The sequence below is a fragment of the Centruroides vittatus genome, unplaced genomic scaffold (genome assembly GCF_030686945.1).
Source record: "Centruroides vittatus isolate TY-2023 unplaced genomic scaffold, ASM3068694v2 contig_4, whole genome shotgun sequence".
NCBI classification, from domain to species: domain Eukaryota; kingdom Metazoa; phylum Arthropoda; class Arachnida; order Scorpiones; family Buthidae; genus Centruroides; species Centruroides vittatus.
Window position 1 is genome coordinate 2238846 of NW_027122214.1, and position 24078 is coordinate 2262923.

General features: G+C 27.4%; 1 protein-coding gene across 1 annotated transcript in view; it reads right to left on the minus strand.

Moving 5' to 3' along the window:
- LOC136976264 (LON peptidase N-terminal domain and RING finger protein 3) overlaps positions 1 to 18190 on the minus strand; it is a 28962-nt gene extending 10772 nt beyond the window's left edge. The window contains exons 1-3 of the mRNA XM_067271486.1: positions 17535 to 18190; positions 10791 to 10909; positions 6831 to 6953 (exon numbers count right to left, since the gene is read on the minus strand). Of these exons, the coding sequence (XP_067127587.1) occupies positions 6831 to 6953; positions 10791 to 10909; positions 17535 to 18072 (780 nt within the window). The 5' untranslated portion in view covers positions 18073 to 18190. The remainder of the gene's footprint in view (positions 1 to 6830; positions 6954 to 10790; positions 10910 to 17534) is intronic.
- Positions 18191 to 24078: the final 5888 nt, after the last annotated feature.

The window sequence follows — 24078 nt, forward strand, 5'->3', positions numbered from 1 at the left end:
TCTCTATAAATGTACAAATTATCTGATATTCTATAATTTTTCTTTGTATGAAATTTTTGCAATCTTAGTATATTCCAATAAATTTTTGATAATTCTTTTCGCTAAACTAATTTTGTTTTACACTTTCCTGGTTCTTTTTATTTAGCGTTCCTTGTATCTCAAAAATTTTTCTAATGTAATAGTTTTCATTTCAGTTATTTTAATGTAGAATGAAAAAACAAAATTCAATCTTTTATAAATCAATTTCTTGTTTTTCTGTCATTCCAAATTTTCTAAAGAAGGATTTCAGTCCTTTTTAAAATTTAATTTCTTTGATAAATCTTATCAAATTTACATATAAAGGATTGTAGATATAACTACAAAAAAAAAAAAAAAAACAAATTTCAACTTCAGTTTAAAACAGCTTCTTTCATATCATTTCTAACATCTCTTTAAATAATCTAGAAAGCCATAAAATTTTGCAAGGAATCATATAACTCTTAATTTCTCTTATAGTTTTTTCCAATTAGAACATACAAGGAGATCTGTTTAGAATGTCAAAAATTAAAAATGTGTAGAAAATAAATTATAGATTACTAAATGTTGGAAGATTGTCAATTTCAGGATGGTGGATGTTCATTTCAGTACTCTGCCACATGATGGTGTACATGCATAGGAACACAAAATGGCAGTCACACTGAGCAGATGCCCAGTGTTACTCTTGTCTAGAGTAACACTTGTTCTTCTGGCAAGTTTATGAGTGCCACCATGCTTCCTCACATTGAGGTATTGAGAAATATTGAAAGTCAACATCCTTCATGATTGAGTGCAAGTTTTAATTCTGATATTTTAAACTTTGACTGTTGTGCCCTGCTGAGCCAACACTACTAGTCCTTTCTGTAATGCCAGGTCCTTAGTCCTTTCTGTAATTCAAGAGGGCACATTTAGAGAAAACAGTTGGTCAGTGTAATGTGAGGTCTAACTTATGGGTGTTTGCCATGTGTGTACTACTGTGTAGTCTCATTTACAGCTGCCTTAGTTAGCAAAACATAATTTTGTAGCCTTTATTCCTTTTTGCTATTATTAAACATAATAAAATGTTATTAACAATGAATAATTATTATTGTTATATCCAAAAAAACCACAGAATCCTTCAGGAAATGGTACCAGAAGTACCTGCAAATGGGTCTGACTTTCACTCATACTGGAGAAGAGTGCATGAGATGGCAAAGAAAAGAATGTTCAGCAGACCATGATCAGAGTTCAAAGAAGTCATTATGCTGTTTGTCAGTAGAACATGACATTTCATATAGCATGTGTCAGAGGATTATTTGCAGTACTTGAAAATGTTTCCATACCACATGCAGCAATCGCAAACATTGTAGCAGCATGATTACTTATCTGCCCAGTATGAACTGTATATTGTCCACTTTGGTGGCCATGTTGAGTGTTGATTTTCTTATAAGTAGAAATTGACAATTTTCCAACTCACATACATAACATTTAGTTACCTCTAATACAGTGGTGTGCAAACTATTTTCATTTCTGACCCTCCCATTTTGTGTAAAATTTTGTCGTGACCCCTGGATTGACATTAGACATTTTTTGTAGTGACCCATGGATAGACAGTAGACATTTACTGTGCTGTGACTATACTGTTGCGCTGCAAGCTAAATATGGATGTGTCAACATGTGTTTCTGTTGCTGCAACATTATCAGTATCACTATGCCTGTTCACCTGTCTGGTTGCCAAAGTATAGGTATTAGGTACTAATACAGACAATTGTTTTAGTAAAAAATATAGTTCTTATAAATAGTTTCTTATAGTTTTTATAAATAATATAAATTCATTTCACTATTTTACTAGTACCTGACACATGTTGAAGAAAAGCCTTATATTTTTTATTGATAAATAAATATTTTTGAATTTGGCAACCCTGAAAAATTCTCTCATGACCTACGGGTTGCACAATAATACACTTCTTCGCAATAATACACTATTTTCTACACATTTAATTTTATGCCATTCCAAATGGATCATCCTGTATATTCATCAAGCTAGTACAAATGAATTAAAAATAGCTGATAGTATCCTGCAATTTCAGAAAAGATTATAATTTTACAATAACTTGTAATATCAAGTAAATTATATTATATAAGTACATAATACACTATTACCATAGATTAGCATTATATTTATATTGTCATTTATATAATACTATTACATATAATAGTTTACAATGTCTCCCAGTTTCTTATATCTAGGATTTAAAAGAAACTTTTACAAAGAATTCGGAAAAAATTTAAAAAGATTCAATTTCTCTTAAAAGTAAATGCAATCTTTTCTAGAAAATTAGGAATGATAGAGTAAGACACTTAACAATTTTGAAGTTTATGTCGTTCCATTCTTTGGAAAATCTAATAAATCCAGAAACTATTGACTAGAAAGAATATAGAAAGAAATGATGAGGGGAAAGAATGAAACTAATTTAACATATAAAATGATAAAGATGTTGAAGTCTTACTGGAAGAAATAAGATTATTAAACAACTACATACAGAAAAAAGCTACAAAATATCATAAATTGTAAAAATTTGTAGAAAATCTTCAAAATATGATATTTACAAGCAACAGAGACTATTGATTAAATACTTCTAATATGAACATAAAAAAACTTCATTGAAGATAATTTAATAAGTCAAATTTATATTTGCATGTTTAAATCATTATCAGTTTTAAATGCAAAATTTTAATTGTAAAATTAAAAGTTTAGTTAATAAATGATTATGTATCATGTAATAATATATCAATATATTAAATTATTATATTTTTTGAATTATCATTATAACCACTAAGTTCTACTGAAGCTGGAATTATTAACAAAATGACCTACAACCTTGCATACTTTTCTTGCACCGATATAATGTTTATTCTTGTATACAAAATTATACTCGAAGCCAGCAGTTCCCAACCAGTGGTCCACAAGAGCTAGAATATGGTCCATGAAAGATTTAAAACTTTTATTTATTTTAAATTATTATTCCCACATTGATACAAACTGAATTTAATTTTTACTAAAAATGTTATGTTTTCTATTATAATAGTACTGTTAAAGCAAAAGTCTTGAGTTTAACGATTACTTATGTTAAAAGTTTTGATTAAAGTTTATTTTTAGATTGACACAGTTTATTTTTCTTAAACCTTGTGGTCCCTGCTAACAACAATGAAATCAAAGTGGTCCCTGGTCAAAAAAAGGTTGGGAACCGCTGCTCTAAGCAAATGTTTTTGCTCCATTTAGAGGCCATTTCAGGCTTACAGCAAAGAAAATCAAGAGCAAGCTGATAATTTTATGTTCCAAATTTCATGTTTTAAAAATGTTCTTTTACATCACTGCTATAACAAACTTGATCTTTTGAGGTTGGTTGCAAAGATTCTTGTCATTTATTAAAAAAAAATTTTTACCATATTTATTGCATATGAATTAAAAATATAAATTGTGAGGAATTGATAATGAGAATCTTTGTAACCAACTCCAACTTTAATTTCATAAGGTCAAGTCTGTTATAGCAGTGACATAAAAGTGTGATAATCATGCAAGGATACAGTAGTCCACGAGAGGTAGTACACAAAAAAATAACAATAATTTTTCTTTTTTTTTTCATGTGAGTAGCAATATACAGGATTCTTTCAGATTCCAACTCTTAATGTTATACAATATTCCAAACTGGGGCGAGGAATCAAGCAAATACAGAACAAAAGAATGCGCTCGTGACAAATAAGAAAAGGCGGACTTGTAATCTTATGACTAACTTACACTAAATTAGAAACTAAAAAGAAAAGGAAGAATAGCAAGAAGTTTTAGTATGATAGAGGAGGTTATAAGGAATACCCAGTTCTCTGTTTGGTATTGGTATTGATGCTCTTCTGGTGGGGAACCACTCTAAATCGTTTCTCGCTGATCTTTTTCGGATCTCTTCGAAGATTCTCCTTATACAAGGAACATTGTCTCTCTCTCTTTACGTTAGCGGGGTCCTTTCTCTTTCTGTAGGCCACCTTTGTCTCCCTTTGTCCTTCTAGACAACAAGCAGGAGCGTAACTTTTGCACATCTACCTTCACCGAGAGTCCGACCCAAGAATGAACCTTCTTATCGTTCTAGTAGTCTCGGCGACTTCACTTCCCATTGTTAACGTGGTTCGTGGAAAGGGTTACCCCACCCACAGGAAGGAATGTTAATAGAAAATTCGAGAAAACAAAAGGAAGAACAAAGAAGAAAGAAAACTTAAAACTAAAAACTTATATCTAATATATACATTAATATGGCATATTGCCACAAAAGAACATATTTAAAACATTGTAAAATTTGGAACAAAAAATTCTCAGCTTGCTCTCAATTTTCCTTGATATAAGCCTGAAACTGGCTCTAAACAGAGCAAAAAACATTTGTTTAGAGTGTAGGGCAGAGGGCATCGCTAAAAGAGTATAATTTGGTATATAAGAATAAACATTATAAAGCTGAAAAAGTGTGCAAGGTTTCTTGCAAGTCATTTTATCAGTATAACATAAATTATAAGTTTGAAAATAGTTTATTTATTATTTTTTAGTTGCAGAATAGAATTGAATATTTACATTTTTCTTTTTTTACATTTTGAACTTTTTTCTGTAATAAACTTTTGTAATAATTTGTTATCATTGTGTAAAAAGTTCTCAAATATAAGCTTTTAGTCAGTAAATATTTGAGTATATTTTTAGTTGTAAGATTTAATAAAGAATTGATAATGTTTACTTTGCATTAATGCATTAAACTATTTATTTTTCTGTAAAGTTGTTGGTTTTTATATTTTTTTTTTTTAATAACCAAACACAAGAATTTTTTTATTAATATAAGAGTTCTTTGTAAATTTGATTGTGATTTTTATTTCAGTTTTTCAAGTATAATATTTAAACTTGACGTGAATATATTTATATTCACGTCAAGTTTATATAATATTTAATATATATAATATATATAATATATATATAATATATATAAATATTATACTTGAAAAACTGAAATAAAAATCACAATCAAATTTACAAAGAACTCTTATATTAATAAAAAAATTCTTGTGTTTGGTTATTAAAAAAAAAAAATATAAAAACCAACAACTTTACAGAAAAATAAATAGTTTAATGCATTAATGCAAAGTAAACATTATCAATTCTTTATTAAATCTTACAACTAAAAATATACTCAAATATTTACTGACTAAAAGCTTATATTTGAGAACTTTTTACACAATGATAACAAATTATTACAAAAGTTTATTACAGAAAAAAGTTCAAAATGTAAAAAAAGAAAAATGTAAATATTCAATTCTATTCTGCAACTAAAAAATAATAAATAAACTATTTTCAAACTTATAATTTATGTTATACTGATAAAATGACTTGCAAGAAACCTTGCACACTTTTTCAGCTTTATAATGTTTATTCTTATATACCAAATTATACTCTTTTAGCGATGCCCTCTGCCCTACACTCTAAACAAATGTTTTTTGCTCTGTTTAGAGCCAGTTTCAGGCTTATATCAAGGAAAATTGAGAGCAAGCTGAGAATTTTTTGTTCCAAATTTTACAATGTTTTAAATATGTTCTTTTGTGGCAATATGCCATATTAATGTATATATTAGATATAAGTTTTTAGTTTTAAGTTTTCTTTCTTCTTTGTTCTTCCTTTTGTTTTCTCGAATTTTCTATTAACATTCCTTCCTGTGGGTGGGGTAACCCTTTCCACGAACCACGTTAACAATGGGAAGTGAAGTCGCCGAGACTACTAGAACGATAAGAAGGTTCATTCTTGGGTCGGACTCTCGGTGAAGGTAGATGTGCAAAAGTTACGCTCCTGCTTGTTGTCTAGAAGGACAAAGGGAGACAAAGGTGGCCTACAGAAAGAGAAAGGACCCCGCTAACGTAAAGAGAGAGAGACAATGTTCCTTGTATAAGGAGAATCTTCGAAGAGATCCGAAAAAGATCAGCGAGAAACGATTTAGAGTGGTTCCCCACCAGAAGAGCATCAATACCAATACCAAACAGAGAACTGGGTATTCCTTATAACCTCCTCTATCATACTAAAACTTCTTGCTATTCTTCCTTTTCTTTTTAGTTTCTAATTTAGTGTAAGTTAGTCATAAGATTACAAGTCCGCCTTTTCTTATTTGTCACGAGCGCATTCTTCCTTTGTGAAAAAATTTAAACAGTCTGCTACCTGAAAATAAGCATTTTATACAGATAATAATATGAAGCCAGAAACACAAGGCAATATTTAGTATTTTTATAATATATGTATTTTAATAAAAACTTTAATATTTGAAAATACAATTAAACTAATTAAACAAAACATGTTTAGTTTGTTTCTAAAAGAGAAAAGAAAATAAGACCTAAAATATTTGTATATATTATATATAATACCAGAGATTGAATTTTGGGTTAATGTTACCTTAGGTAGCCAAGATGGCGGCTCATCTCTAATTCCAGCAAGGAAACAGTGGAACGCACGTTCTAACCTAACCTAACCTATCCTAATAAATTACCCCTATTCTAATAATTTGGTTGCTAATAATTATGGTAATTTATTAGGATAGGTTAGGTTAGGTTAGAATGTGCGTTCCACTGTTCCCTTGCTGGAATTAGAGACGAGCCGCCATCTTGGCTACCTAGGTACACATTAACTGAATTTTACATTTTTCAGATGAGTATCATGCAAACTTTATTTAAATATGAATAAAACGAATTATTTTAGATACTTTTAGTTAAATTTGCTCCATTTCTAAAGTTTTTGACAGTTTAAGTTTTGAAAGTTTTGAAAAATTTACCTGAACAAGTTCCTCTTTAACAGCTGATGATGAAGAATCCAAAACTAAACATATAAAAAATGCTTCTGCTGCATCTTCAAATCTTTCTAATGTGACTAGTGCAGTTGCTTTACAAAAATATCCCTAATAAATTAAAAATATATTTTTTTATTAAAATTTATTAATAAAAAGGAAAAAATTAATGTTCAAATCTTAAAATTTTATCTTTAAATCATTTAATTTATTAACATTATAACTGTTCAAAATTTATTATGTATTTTATTTTAAAATCGTAGAAAACATTGAATAATAAAAAATGAGTTAAATCAAGCTATAAATACTCGTAAATCTCTCTTTTTCGATTAAAATATATTCTCTTATTACAATAATAACAATAATTATTCTTTAACAATTTGCAAGAAAAATTAATTTTAATCAATTTAAGTAAATTTTTACACACTAATTTTAAAAAATAATATCAGTAGTGTAAATTTTGAAATATATTTATTACAAAATTTTACTTATATTTTGAAATTGTGCAATTAGTTTACGCTGTCTGTTACAGTTTGGTATGAATCCAAAATATCAAATGACAAACATATAAAAAGAATTTGTTTTTGTAAAATATAATTTTAAAATGTAGTACAATAAAATTTTATGAAATTTAGACTTAATTTGTTAACGTTAGCCTGAAAGACTGTTAATAAAAAGTAACTTTGCATAACTCTTAATACATAATAGTACTGTATAAAATAAAAACAATGATCAGATATAACAGAGAACACAGAAAATTCATTAATTTTTAGTTAAAATATTTAAATCAAATGTGAAAAGTTCTTCTGTAATTTTGAGGTTATGTATATATTAATGTCCTAAAAAAATTTTGGTTAATGTTACCTATGGTTCCAAGATGGCAGCTCGTCTCTGATTCCAGAAAATAGAAAAAGGGAAACAGTGGACACGCATGTTCTAACCTAATCTAACCTATTCTAATAAATTACCATAATTATTACCAACAAAATTATTAGAATAGGTTAGATTAAGTTAGAATGTGCGTCCCCACTGTTTCCTTGCTGGAATCAGACAAGCCGCCATCTTGGAACCATAGGTAACATTAACCAAAATTTTTATAAGAAAAACAAAGTTTACTAACAAATTTTGCACAACACAATTCAAAATATATCATATTTTTATTTTTTTGAATCAATGTTTTATACTTGAAGTTTAAATTTTACTGTTCATATTTCATAAAACATTTGAATGCATAAATATCCTTTACAGAAACATTTTTTATATGAATTTTAAACAATTTCAAATTTTACTGAAAATTTTAATTCTGTTACTTCATATAAATTGTCAGTTAATTTTGAATAGAGACATAGTTCTATTAAATAATTTCAATAATGTAATAATTAAAATCTTGAAAAGACTTTTGCAAAATCTTTAATATATTATCTTCAATAAGAAAAAAAAAAATAATGTTCAATTTCTATTATTGTAATTAATTTAAAATTTTATAACTTGAAAAGAATACTGAATTTTCAAAATAAAACTTAATTTTAATTATTAACTTTAAAATCTTGTTTTTTAGCTATGTTTTTTTAAGGATTCTAAAGAAATAAGTCATGTCTTCCTTATAAATATATTTTAAAATTAATAATGATTTTATATTTTCATTTACAAATCAAAATAAAATTTATATACTAACTCAATAATAAATACTGAAGCTAATATCATTTACTATATAATACATAATCAAAAATAATTAGCGAGGTTGAGGCCGAAGTTTTAAACGCGAAAACGTGTACGTCGGACATTCGGCACCACTTTCCTTTAAGCCTAGGAGTTTGACAATGGCGTTTGGAATGTTGAGCACAATCCCACTGACTTTCCAAACGCCATTGTCAAACTTCTAGGCTTAAAGGAAAGTGGCGCCGAACGTCCGACATACACGTTTTCGTGTTTAAAACTTCGGCCTCAACCTCGCTATTGTATGAAAATTTAAATAAATATTGTAATAAATACATTCATAGATATATCATGTCTGCAAATAATTTGGTGATGATCATTATGCCAAATAGGCTGTGTCATTGAACTGTGCCAAATTTGAAAAAAAGTTTATATTACTGTTTAAGAAAATAAAACTTACCAATAAAAAGTTATGTATATGCTAATACTAAATTCATATACTGTATATATAGTTTGCATTATAAATAAATATAAATATATATACATATTTGCTATATTAGAATGAATAAACCTACATTATATCCCTATTATATTTAAAATATTTTGAATCTAAAATTTTTTGTTTAAATCTTTAAATATAAAAGAAAATTTTCTGTGATTTTGAAATTGCATATTTATTCTGAAGAAAGATTTGATGAAATTTTTATAAGATGCATTTTATGTCTTTTCATTTTTTATTTCAGATTTTTAATTATGTAGGAAGCAGAAATATTAATACATTAACATTTGATAGAAACAAATTATTAAAAAATTATGTAATTTAGATCATAATATATAAAGAAAACAAACTATAATTGCTATTTCAAATATATAAACTTGTATAAAGCTGCTTTGCTCTTACTGCATAATTAATGGTTCAGAGTGTTTGTTGTATAAAACTGATTACGAAAATTCAGAAATTAAAATTTGACAATTAATTTTAACAATATTTATATGTATGCTATGTATAATGCATTATCTAATATCTATGTTGTTACTTTATAAGCAACAATTTTTCAAGAAAGATCTATGTATAAATATTTCAGATATTTGTATCCAAATAAATAATTTGGTAGTTTATTTATTTTATTTTTTGAATCACATAACATTTATTCTATTATTAAAACTAATACTTATTTGTAGAAATATGTAAAATGCAGAAAATCAAAAGAGTAAATATTAATAATGTATAAAAATTCATACGTAAAAAGTAAATTTTTGCATCATTACAATAAAATGATGTTATGAAAGTTACCAAAAGATTTTTTTTGTTGTTGTTTTAAATATAAGAAAGACATTTAAATAAAAAATAAATTGCATAGTTTTAAAAATTTATTTCATATAGGGAAAAAGAATAAAATATTTAGTAAATTTAATGTATTAGATTAATGTAAAGCCCCCATTTTAAAACTGACTCAAATGCTAAGAATATTTACAATATCTAGATATCAGAGAACTAGAATTCATGGCCTTAATTAGCACACAAAGTAACTATGGAAAAGGCAAGCTCACTGAAAAAAGGAGATAAAGTGGGACAAAAAATTCACCTATCTTCTTTCTGAAAACATTTTTCTTATACTGATTATTGATCAATTTTTGTAATAAAGAAACATTTTTACTTCTGATTAATATCTACATAAGAAAGCATTTAAACTGTTTTAATACTGTAAACAGCTAAATAAAATATTTCTATATTTATTTTGTGAGTGAGTCAGTTTTCTTTAATAATATCACATTTTACTTCATGCCACAAAAGTTTTTTATATTTATCTTAAGATTCACAATTACTCTAATAATCAGTAATGATTATGAGATTGAATTTAAATTCAGTCTCATAATTCCAATTAAGAATAAATTACCATTCTATTTTACTAAAGAAATAGTAGGCTATAGATCAGTGACATTCTGAAACTATTGTTTGGTATTAATATTTTTCTTTTGATATAGGCCTATAATAACAAGTTTTTGCTATAGTCTAATAATTTTATAAAATTCTTGAAATCTATTGCTTTGACAAATTTAAGTTTTTTTACTAACATTTATCTTTATCATTACTTTAATAAGATAAGCTTCTGCTTTCTTTCATTAAAATAATAAACAAATCTTAAAAAAATAGCAAGACTTTTTTTGTTTACAAATTATTAAATAGTTTATTATTATAAAATTACTTAAATTATTAAGGATTCAAATACTATAATACATTATTAATTATGCAACTACCATTTTGTAAGATTCTTTTTCAAAAATACAGACCTTTGGCCCCATTGGATGTAAATGAATTGCTACTTCTGCATCTTCCAATGCTTGCTCTGCTTGTCCAAGTGTCAATAGAGTATGTGCCCGATTTGTAACAACATGATAGTTTGATGGATCTAAGAAAATAAAATATTATTCTTTTCAATTTAATTTCCTTTTTTTTTTAAATTTTAACCCGATTTTGAACCTCAATTTATCCTCCGAACAGCAAGGCTTATCTCCTCGGCTGTCTGGAGTCTTACTGTATATAATTCATGTAAATACTGCATTTCATTTCATTTAAAACAAATGAAAACAATTCATTTAAAATAAATAAATAAATAAATAAGAATTTATTTTTTTAAATCTGATGAAAACAATTCAAAATACAGTATTTGAAAATCAAAGTACACATATTTACTTTAACCCGAGTTTAGAACAAATCCTTGTAAAAACAAAAATATATTATTCAGTTATAACCTATGAATCATAAATAGTTGCAGAAAACAACTAACTATAATAAAAATACATTAAGATGAATTAATAAATGAAAGAAAAATTTCATGAAGTACAATAGATAATGCAAATATTTATATAGTCATCTAGTCATCATTTATCAATGTACTATCAATAATTTTAATCCAAATTTATTGATTTCCTTGTCAGAACTGTTATTCTCATTTTAAAAGTAGTTTATATCATAATTCAACAGAAAAAAAATCAAATATAATCTAAATAAACAATTAAAATTTCATTAACTTAGTATAATATACCAATAGTATAGTAAAAGGAGTACCATAACATAATTGACAAAGGCACATAGGAGAGAAAGAATACATAGTATGCAACCCTCCTCACAGAAGCAAATGTAATATGATATAGGGCCTTATTTATAAATAAAATATAAAAATATTATTTACAATGTAAAGAAACATATATAAAACTGATAAAGATTTTTACATTTCACAACTCAATTTATTATACCATACAATAACAGAAAGTTTAATTTATCAAGCTGAAGTCATATTAACTTATATAACTTAAAAATTAAACTGAGTTAAATTTCAAATAGTAATTAGTTATATGCTAAAGTGTTAGAACTAATTATAGAATAAATTATCAATTAACTTTATTTAAATTAACAAATTCTGTAAATAATGTAACTGAAACTTTATGTAAGTCTAAATGCTAATAATAATAGTGATAAGATAACCAAAAAAAATAAATTAATTCATGATACATTAATTAAAATAATGAGTATATATAAATATAACTAATTGGAAATTTTATGGAACAAACATTCTTACAAAAAGTGAGTAAAAGAAAATTCAGTTAAAATATAATTTTTTATTTGTTATTTTAATTCATTTTCTGAAAAAAAACTGTTATTTATAACAACTCTACATGTAAATATTATTTCAAATTAAAACTTTCATCATCTACTTTATTTTTAAGATATTCACATTTATATATTATTAAAATCAACAGTAAATAAAAAGTTCCTGTAGACTGAAATGGCTAAAGTTTCTGTGAAATTATTATTATATTTTGTGTGAACATTTATTTAAATATAATTTTAGCAAAAGTAGAAAATAAAGATTCTGTATTCTTTTCACATTTTTATAATTTGAAATATTCTATTAATTATTACTTATAATGTTTAAAATACATAACATACACAGTATTTTTTGCTACTGATGAAGTTTGCAGTAAGATTTAAACCTTTTATATCTGTATAAACAGACCATAAATTTTACTTAAAATAAATATATCAAAAAGAATTTATTCAATAACAAATTATTCTTTGTAATTACTATAAAATATTTAAAAACAATTTTATGAAATAAAATACTAATGCAGCATTTAAAATGAACATTACAATTTATATCAATATTCAATAGCTCTTTATATGTATGAATATACAATACAATTCCTACAAAATGCAATCGTTAATAAAATCAATACAAAATAAAAGTCATAAAAGAGCTTATAAATAAAATATTTTATATAATATAATTTTAAATGACATATATTAATAATTGCGAAATAGGATATTACAGAAATTCGCCATCATAAGTTTAGTCATTTATAAAGTACACATTTCTATTTTGAATACATAGGTTCATTGCTTATTATCAATTGATAACGGGAAGCGAAAATCAAACACGTTCGATTATTGTTGAATTCGTGATGCGATGTGAATGTCCCGAAGAGAAAATAAAATTCAGTCACGCAAATGTCAAAACACGCAAATATTAACTGAATGGACATCAAACAAAATAGTATTATTCAATCTCGTGTTCGAACAGGTGTTAATGAACGCTATCACTTCCAAAAATATATTCTATAAACAAACTTAAGTAAGCCGATAACGCTTAAATTATTTTTCTTTATTCGCATATTTCAAGACAGATTCATTCAACAGATGTTATCGTGAAAACATCTCATAAATGCTATGTTTACATATTTAGTATAAGATATATATATACGTAGCTTATATCTACATATATACACATATATGTATATCCTACGTGTGTAACTGTAAACACAAGCGAAAATATATAAAAATCTTTTACTATATAGCGTAACAGATGGAACGATATTTCTCTCTGTAAGTAATAAAATCAATAATGGTAATACATTTCAGATTGATGCTGTTTCCGTACGTTAATACATCTTTTCTTATACAGCGATTCGTACTTTATTTTATATACAACAGCATTTAAAATATGTGTGTGTGTGTGTGTGTGTGTTTACACATAAACATATTTTCATATCTATAAAAATAGCCTTAATACCTATCTAACCGTAAAATTTTATATGATGACAGATTTCTTATCATTTCAAACTATAGATAGAATATATCTTCATATATTATGTTATATAATATAGAATCTGATATAGGATATCTAAATGAAAAATATCTTATACATTTTACAGATCATTTTATTTACATTTGAATGTTTCAAGTCGCTGATATTAAGAAAAAAGTGCTTATATTCATTTCTACAGGGTTTATATATGATTTATTAGTAATCCAATAAGCAGTTGCTTAGATTCGTAACGTTAATAACAATAAATGCTGTAGTGTCAAAGTAATCCCCAGCCAGATCTTTAATATGTGATTTTCTGTATACAAATTTATGCAAGACAAAAATTAAAAAAATAGAAAACACACACACACAAGTGACTGGGAAAATATTTTCTATTTATAAAATTGAATATAAATTGTTTAAAACTGAATTGCAGAAACATCCTTTTGAAGTATGATTTTATAAACAATTTCTGAAAGAGGAGTGACAAATGTACAGTACTGTACTGTACTTTCCACCTGTTGATAGACCAAAAAAGTGTATATATCAAGTGGACGGTTTGTAAATATATATATTAAGCTTGTGTGTATTTTATCCGAATCATGTTACGAGGAAAAATTAGCAGAATTGATCGGTTTTCCCAGCTTCAGAACAAAATAATGCGCTGTGTGCATATACAGTACACTGTTAATATCTGACGTTAATTGCGAAAAAATAAACATTTCGATACTATTTTGAATAAAAAGGAACAATGGAGAAGACAAACAAATATTATAATTTAGCGTGAAAGCGGACAAAAGTCCTACTTTCCATTGACAATTCATTGTCATTTGTTCTATTTATTAGAGGATTATTGGGCTAAAAATACGCATCTAAATAAAAATGATTATATATAATAAATCGTAGAGATCTTAAGACTGTGTAGTCGATATATTTCAAAGTAGATTTATTTTCAAACGCGAGGAAATATTGGATAGAAAATAAGGAGGAAATAAAATAATAAAAAAAGTATCCGTGACGTAACACAAATTGTTTTCCTTCCACATGAACTCGAAAGGCGCACATTGCCATAGCAACGGTCGTCCACGTGCCGAAAAGAGTCGGTCACATGACGTAATTAGAAGTTACGCATGCGCTTTCGTGTTATATCGTTTAAGGAAAACAAATAACGACAGAATACTTAAATCGGATTTTTGATATTAATTTTATTATTATTATTATTATTTATTAATATATATATATATTAATACGAGAATTAAACGTCATATTCGACTATATAATTTAAGATAATTGTTGTAATTATTTATTTGTTATATTTTATATTTTTAATGACGTCATTATAAACCACCACAGATAAATTTCATCGATTTATGTATATTTTATTATATAAAATGCATTATATTAATCAAATGTGATTTTTGTAAAGGTCGTACACACGAATTACAATAGAAATGATTCGAAAAATCTGTCTGAAAACAGCGGAAATGGCTGCAGACGAGTCAAAAGCGAGAAATTATTTCTCTTAAATCGATAATCTAACTAGAAATAGATGCTCCTGGTGACCTTTCGTTTATACACGTTAATCCGCCTTTACGGGTTACGAGCACCCCATTCTTATTATTATTTTTTTTAATTTAAGAATAGGGGGAGAAGGAAAAGAATCGCATCTAACAGTTTCAAATTTAACCTTGCCACGTGCCGCACGTGTGTGACGTCAATGCTATAGTCCGTCACCGATCGTTTCGCGATGGCGACAGAAAATAAATTATTCAAAAGAAATAAAAACGGCAATAATCATTTTATTTTACTTTATCCTTTACATACCAGTTTTTAATACAGTAATAATATTCAAAAAATTCGTTATATAAGTTAAGTTTTATATAAGTTACATCCAGCGCCTTATATAAGGACTTTTAAATACACTTAAACCTTTATTTCTTATATAATTACAAGTTATAATATATATATGTATACGTGCATACATATATACATATATATTTAAAATGTAGCCGAAGAAACCAACGCCCCGGAAATAATATTCAAAATGGCGAAAAAAAAGGGAAAAAGTCGTCTCAACGCAAAATTGGGCGTTTATTTAAATAAAAAAAAATTAAATTATTATGACTTTCAGCGGATTTCTAGTCGACATTTAATAGTTATATACACCTACGTCGACGATATACACCGTAACGAGAAAAATCAACAAAGCGAAAGTGTCATTATATAACGATAATAGTTAAGATGACCGCTTTGCTTACATTTCCGACAGACTGGAAATTGTGTTACCTCCTCCCTCGGTGTTGTAAGCTGTAGATAACAATACAGTATCAGACCTTTTAATACGGTCCAACAAAGTTCGTCATCTTCCTGTTACGCGTTAACAAGTAGTTTTAAAAGTGTCGATGACTCAAAACCTAACAATCTTCACTCCAACAATTTTATTTTCCGTCTCTAATTCTCAGCCTTTTTTCCCTTTTTTTAATTAGATAATTAATCAAGGAAGTATTAGAAACGGAAATTTTCTAATTATATATTCGATTATAAATACTTGATTATAATTATATATTCGATTATAAATACTTTGGGAGTAGAAATTACCCCACGTATGTGAACAAATGCAACAATCGGGGTGGCGTTTTAAAAAATATGATTTAACCTTGTGATGCTTAACTAGCGAACACGGAAAGTCACGCTATCAGAATGACAAGAACACGTAAACAATTCCGTTTAATCCTCCCCGCTATCACGTGATCGAAGTTCGACACGTGTAGCGGATCGACCGAAGAAGATCCGCGTATGTGAACCGTGAGTTGGCAATCGAGAGAGAGAGGTACGGCAAAAGTTTTTGTCAACGAAACAATTATGCAACCTCATTTCGTCACTTGAATATTTTGCATTCTACCATGCATAAATATATATATATATATATATATATATGTATATATATATATACATAGGTTTTTTAAAAATATATATTAAATAAAACATTTAATTGATTAATTTAAGTAACGATTTAAATAGAAGTTGTATATCAGTATATTATTGCAATAATTCCGCACGTGTTCTTAAGAAATAAATAAATAAATAAATAAAAGAAACCGTAAATCTGCAAATCAAGCGCATGATGACGCAAAGCTCTAGAGTGCTAGTTACGTAAGGGTTAGTTTTGGGAAAACAACTACTTATATAATACTTTATAAGTTTTAACCCGAATAGAAACAAGGAAATCTTCTAAAGACGCATTTCTTAAATTTTTCTTTAAAATAAAGCCGCTTCCTTCATTCGTTTAAAATTTCGAATAACTTAATTTAAACCTTCTATTGACTATTCTTCCTTATACTAATTACATCATTATTTAAGTCATAAAAAAAATAATAATGGAACTAGTGTTTCTCGCGAAGATTCTTTATTTCTGTATAGCGATAACAACCAAAATAATTTCGATAAACAGTCTAGACGCTTAAACACTGGGTTATTATTATCGAAATCTCCTACACGTGTTCGAACTTTGACTTGCCTTAAGGGATAGTTGTATAAGATCCGCTACCGTAGCGAGGACAAGGACTCGCGTTCGTCACGTGACCCTCTATCAACTTATATAAGCACTTTTCATAATAAGACGCGCCTCATTGGTCAAAAGTTCACCAATAGAAAGCGACGCGGGATCTCCATTTTCAAAATGATTTGAATTCAAAATTAAATGCCACTTCACTTTTATTAATTATTTGACACCGAATTAGAACGCGCGTTATATTTTATTTAACCAATAGATATACGAAATATAAATAATAAATTATTCGGTTAAAGTGCGTTAAATATACATATAATACTTATTATTATAAAATATATTTTAAAAAAGGAATTAGCTTAAAAATCTAGCGAATAATTGCGTGCGAAGGAAAATCGAATACCTGTATTTATTATTAAAGCGGAGAAAATATACACTCACCGAGGTCGAACGCCTCTCTGTATTTCTCTAAAGCGGCAATGGCCTCTCCTCTCTGAAACAGTTCACAACCTTCGAGTCTTAATTTAGCAGCTTTCATTTCATTATTTTTCCACTTGTCTAGAACTGTCGTAATCAAAACGTTCGATTTAAGAGGAGTTAACTGACTCTGAGCGTGCGAAACACCACACTTCTTACATGTCTTTGGATAGCAATCTTTAGCCAGGCATCTCTTGCAGTAAGTGTGACCGCAAGGGATAGTGACTGGATCGACGTACATACTTTGGCAGAGCGAACATAGAAAAATGTCATGTCTAGGCAGGGAAGAGTTCCAAGTATCAGACGCACGCTCTCTGGCAACTTCGACCATAGCTTCTACTAAACTCCCTAGTCTTTCTGGCGACACAGATCCGATACGGTAAGCTCTGCTATACACGTCGATAGCTTGTGTTACTTTACCTTCGCTCACCAGAGAATCCGCTAGACCTAACAGTAGATCCACATTCTCTTCGCCTCTCTCACCGAACATGTGTCCGTACATGGTTGTTGACTACGTGAATAACTATCAGCTACTGTTCATCATAGTATGGCTCGCGATTGTCACACAACTCGAGCACTGCGCAGGCTCCGTTCGATTTCTCTTTACGTAATGAATCCCACCGAATGCTACTGCGTTATATAAGGAACCACGTGATAGTGGAGCGATGGCGCTTCGTTCGTTCCGACACCACGGAGGTCATCCCGTGCAGTTTGTTGCCCTCTGTTGCTCTTTTTACAGACGTTACTCTCTAAAATTAAACAAACTCCTCGTGTAAATTCTCCGCCAGGTGGTAATTTGCCTTACTTTCTCTTTTGGTCCGCTTGACCCGTTTTTATTTTGGAAGTCGGCATCATTTGTAATTCCTCAATGAACGTCCCATCTTTCTCGCAAATAACAAAACAAATTCATTTACTTCACTCATTATTATTATTAATGCTCAAACAAACGTTGCAATTATAAAATTTGATAACGTTCCTAAAACAAATAAGCATTCATTTGTTACAAATTGAATAATGCAAAATGTCAATAAAATATTAGAAAATTGGAAAATATTTTTAATTAAAATAAAACCAAATAAGTATTTTAAAGTTAATAACATTCAGAATAGAAAAATAGAAAAATTTTCAACTTTCACAAACTAATGGGGTTTATTTTTATTATAAATCATTCGAGAATTCTGATTTTCTATAATGAGTTTATTCCCTGTTCTACAATTCTGTCTTATTTCTTTCTCTATAATTCTATTTTACATGTTAATTGCTATTGTTTTAAATGTATCAATAAATAAGTAGGAGCATCTAAATTATTTACGATTTTAATGATTTTCTGTGGAAAGATCAAACAAATTGGATAAATAATCAAACGAGTTTCGACCTCAAACTTTGTTTTTTTTTACTACTTTCTTTATATTTTAAAGCAAATAACTTTAGGGAATTTGCCGACTAATGAATTTTGCCATAATATATATTTAATAAAGTATTGTTAGTCTTTAATATCTTTTTCTTTAATAACAAATACGTTATGTAAGTAAATGTTATATAAGTTTTCCTTCGTAAACCAAAAGCTATTCGGCCATGATTAATGAAATCACAGATTATTAGAGCATGGTAAATACGGAAATTGTGCAAAAATTTTCCTTACGTAATTTCTATCGATAATGCGAGTGCAACATTGATATATAAATCAAATTAATCGTGTGGTAAGTGGTGACGTCGCAAATAACACGTGACAAGATAAAACATGGGATGTGATGCAACTAAATCGATAGAATGGATAAATGATATAACCAATTTATGCACAAATCACTCTACTTTATCACTCGTGCACGGTTATATTCTATTTCTTAATATTTTTCAGTTAAAAAATGATTTAATAAGAAGTAAAATCTGAAAAGCGTCAATCTCTGCAGATGTTGCGGTTTATTTATAAATTTTGAAAATTATTAAGTAAGAGAACCTCAAAAAATTTAAATATTTAGGGCATAATCTTTAAAAACTTACTCGAAATAACATAACAAACATATAATAAAGTTGATAAAAATATACACGTAATAAAATACTGCAGGTTAGTCGAAAATCTAAATATAAAAGGAAGTTTGTCTATCATTTAAGAATATATTTATCATTGAAATTTAAGTAAATAAAATTTTTATTACGTTATAAACTAATAAAATAAATTATTTATAAATCTAATATTGGTCTTTATGAATGAGAGTAAACACGTTTGCTCGAATATTCATTATTTAAAGGTGTACATTTTGATATAAGTTTATTAAAACCGAAAGACTTTTAAATGTCAAAGTAAATATTTATAAATATAGAAATTTTAAAAGGTTTAATGAAAATCTTGTGAAAATTGATTAGTTAATGTCTAATCGTATTTATTATAATTTTCAACGTATTTCAGAGGAATTGAAAGAGATAACGGTTGGGAAAAATTGGTCTTATCATTATCATTCGGAGAAATGTGTTATGCATAATAGGGGATGCGTAATGTATAACATTTTGAAACATGTCGTAGCTTCAAGGTTAATATAAAAACATTTAAAACCGAACGGTTCAGTTTTACATTGATTTCGAGTATGAAAACAAATGTAATGTCTTATCATTCTTACATCAAGAATATCACGCAGTAGAAATGTCTTATTTATCACTAAAACACAAACAATTGATCCACTGTACATAAATGTAAAAATAATTTTGTATATAATATGAATATGTATATAATAATAATAATAATGTAATTTCAATGCATATTTAATTTCCTAAATTATATACATTTGTAGTATTTTACTAACATAAAAATAAGCCCCTCCCCCAAAAAATATATATATTTATTTATTTATTCTTTTTTTCTTGGTGTTTTATACTTTTAAACCATGACCTAAAAAACTCACAATTTATTATTCTCTCAGCTATAGAATTTTTTATTCGAATGTTTATTGTCTTAATATTTCCTGCTTTTAAAGAAGACTTTTTAAATGAAAAACATTCAGTGTAATCTGAAGAAAACTTGTTTTAATTTATTGGAAATCTTGTCAACTTGCAATTAAAGTATAAAGTCTTTGAACCCAATTTCGGCCTCTAAATTACCTAGATATTCTATAAATAAAACTTCCTCTTTTTTAAACAAAATTGGAAGACGTTTCCTTAATTAGTGTCGCTCAATTCTTCGTTTTGGTTTACTAAAAAAAAAAAAGAAGAAGAAAAAGATTCAAAATTTCAATTCGAATTACAAATTCTTAATGGCAAAAATCTTTAAATTTTACCATTAATTTACAATTATTTTTAAATTTTAGGAAAAATAATGTATTATTTGAAATAAAAATCTGTTCAAATAAACTAGGTATGTATGATATTCCTGGTAAAGAAGCTATTTAAATTTTAAATTATTAAAATTATTCATCGTTTTTTATTCCAAGTGTAAAATTATCGTACAAAATAATTTTCATAATTTGAAATACAATTTTTGTTGTTGTTGTTTTCTTATTGTTGTTTACAATAACCATATATAATTAAATTGAACACTTGCGGATTTTTCTGTAATATTGAACTCAAAATGAGTGTTATGACTTTCTCATGCTGTACATTATGAACCTAAAAAGGAAAGAAAATTCATTCTGAAGTAAATTACAAGATAGGTAGAGAGTTCATGAAAGAAATTCTGGTAAAATTGGCCCAAGCTGATGAACCGATTCTAAGTGTAAATTTAATATTTCAGGTAAAAATTAAATAATTATTAATAATAAATTATCATTCGCAAATAAAAAATTAGATAATAATTATATTTATTTTATATAATACTTAATAATTTCCTTAAACGAAAACGATTGAATTAAATGCATCGAGTTTATATTTAAAAAGATACAATAAAAATTGAGTATTGAACACAAGACTATGTTATTTATTAAACACTTGGCTTTTTCCACCTTTATTTAGTTGAGGAAACAATTAAAATACAATAAAAATTCAAATTTATTCTAATTAAACAAATTATTTGTACGAAATAATTAAATTAAAAGAGACTTATATGTAATCAAAATTGAGTTAGTTTCTTAATTGCTATTGCATATTTTAAGTAATTAATGCTATTGTTGCAATTAAATACTTTTATCCTCTATCATTAATTTTGCAACATCGATAGAAAATCGTATTAATACCATAAAGTTGATGAGCATTAAATGTTTAAATTATCGAAAATATTTTAAAAATACAATATAATTATTACTAAATGCTATAAGTAATTACTAATAATGTAATTAAATTTAACATGTAATTAGTATAATACATTTAGTTATCTAAACTTAGACACAGTAATATTTAATTTACTATTAATAAATCAAAGCTATATTTAATTCATAATTTCGTAAAAGTAATCTTGAAAAACATCAATTATTAGCATGGAAAATAATTAAACTTTCTTTAATATTAAATTTTTTATAATGTTTACATTATCAATAACTATAAAAACATATATATATATTTTAAAGTACAGTCATGTTTTAAATGTTTAAACAATTATTTTTTTTATAGAGGTATTTTTTAAATTAAATGTCAATACAATATTCTTTATACATTTTATTGTTTATGTAGCTTAATGTTTTTGCAAGTTGTAAATATTGAATAACTATTTGTCAAGAAGATTTCATTTTAAATCTCATTTACATTATTATAAATGGCACTTTTTAAATCTTTGTATCGATTGTATTAATAAAACTAAACTGAATTAGAATGACATTGCAAGTCAATATATATTTCTACAAGAAATTTAGCTTTAAGGTTTTAACAATTCAGTTATATGTTCATAAAGAATATTACTGAATAGTTTTGACAATATAACGCATGCATATACAGTAGACCCCCCTATAACACGATAGATAATTTATCTACCGTGTTATAGGGGGGTCTACTGTACAATATATATAAATATATTTCATGTTTCATTGTTAAAACTATTCAATAGTAACTATAATAATATATCTATTACATTATCAAACTTAAATACTGAGTAAAGTTAAATAGCAAAAAATGTATTAAAAATTATTAAATAATCAGAAAATTATTAATTTTTTTTAATCTATATATTTAAAAACGAATGTATGTCTGTGTGTGTGTGTGTGTGTGTGTGTGTGTTTGTCCTTTATGCATTACCACACCATTTATCCGATTGCCATGAAACTTTGGGAAGTTGTTTAATACATTCCCACGAAGGTTTGTGGCATATGTGAAGATCACCCATTTCCCCCCTTTCAAAAATATATTTATATATGGATTAAGGCTTTTATGTCCAACAGATGGCGCTAACTTCCGACGACCTAAGTTTGCTTTTCTGTAAGGCATTATGCTTTTCAGTGAGAATGGACCTAAGCAGATCATTTTCTACCTATCTATATAAATAAAATACAACGTTTGTTTGTTCCTACCGATTCCTTTGAAATTTTGACACAACGTTGCATTCGAATATGCACGTGTTTTTATATAATATACATGTCGAAATTCCCCTACGGGGGGGAGATGGACGGGATTAAAGCTTACCGCGAAGAACTCCGCTTCTATTTATACTATTTTACATGCGGTTTTTTTGCGTTTTAATAGGTGACGTCAACAGAATATACACTAAAAAGAGATTTTTCGATATTCCCCAGCGGGGAGAGGGACAGGATTAAGGCTTACCGTGAAGAACTCTGCTTCTATTTATACTATTTTACATGCGGTTTTTTGCGTTTTTCATTGCGTTTTAATAGGTGACGTCAACAGAATATACACTAAAAAGAGATTTTTCGATATTCCCCAGCGGGGAGAGGACAGGATTAAGGCTTACCGTGAAGAACTCTGCTTCTATTTATACTATTTTACATGCGGTTTTTGCGTTTTTAATTGCGTTTTAATAGGTGACGTCAACAGAATATACACTAAAAAGGGATTTTTCGATATTTTCCAGCGGGGAGAAGGACAGGATTAAGGCTTACCGTGAAGAACTCGGCTTCTATTTATACTATTTTACATGCGGTTTTTTGCGTTTTTATTGCGTTTTAATAGGTGACGTCAACAGAATATACACTAAAAAGGGATTTTTCGATATTCGCCCAGCGGGGAAAGGGACAGAATTAAGGCTTACCGTGAAGAACTTGGCTTCTATTTTATACTATTTTACATGCGGTTTTTTGCGTTTTTAATTGCGTTTTAATAGGTGATGTCAACAGAATATACACTAAAAAGAGATTTTTCGATATTCCCAGCGGGGAAGAGGGACAGGATTAAGGCTTACCGTGAAGAACTCTGCTTCTATTTATACTATTTTACATGCGGTTTTTTGCGTTTTTAATTGCGTTTTAATAGGTGACGTCAACAGAATATACACTAAAAAGGGATTTTTCGATATTCCCCAGCGGGAAGAGGGACAGAATTAAGGCTTACCGTGAAGAACTCGGCTTCTATTTATACTATTTTACATGCGGTTTTTTTGCGTTTTTAATTGCGTTTTAATAGGTGACGTCAACAGAATATA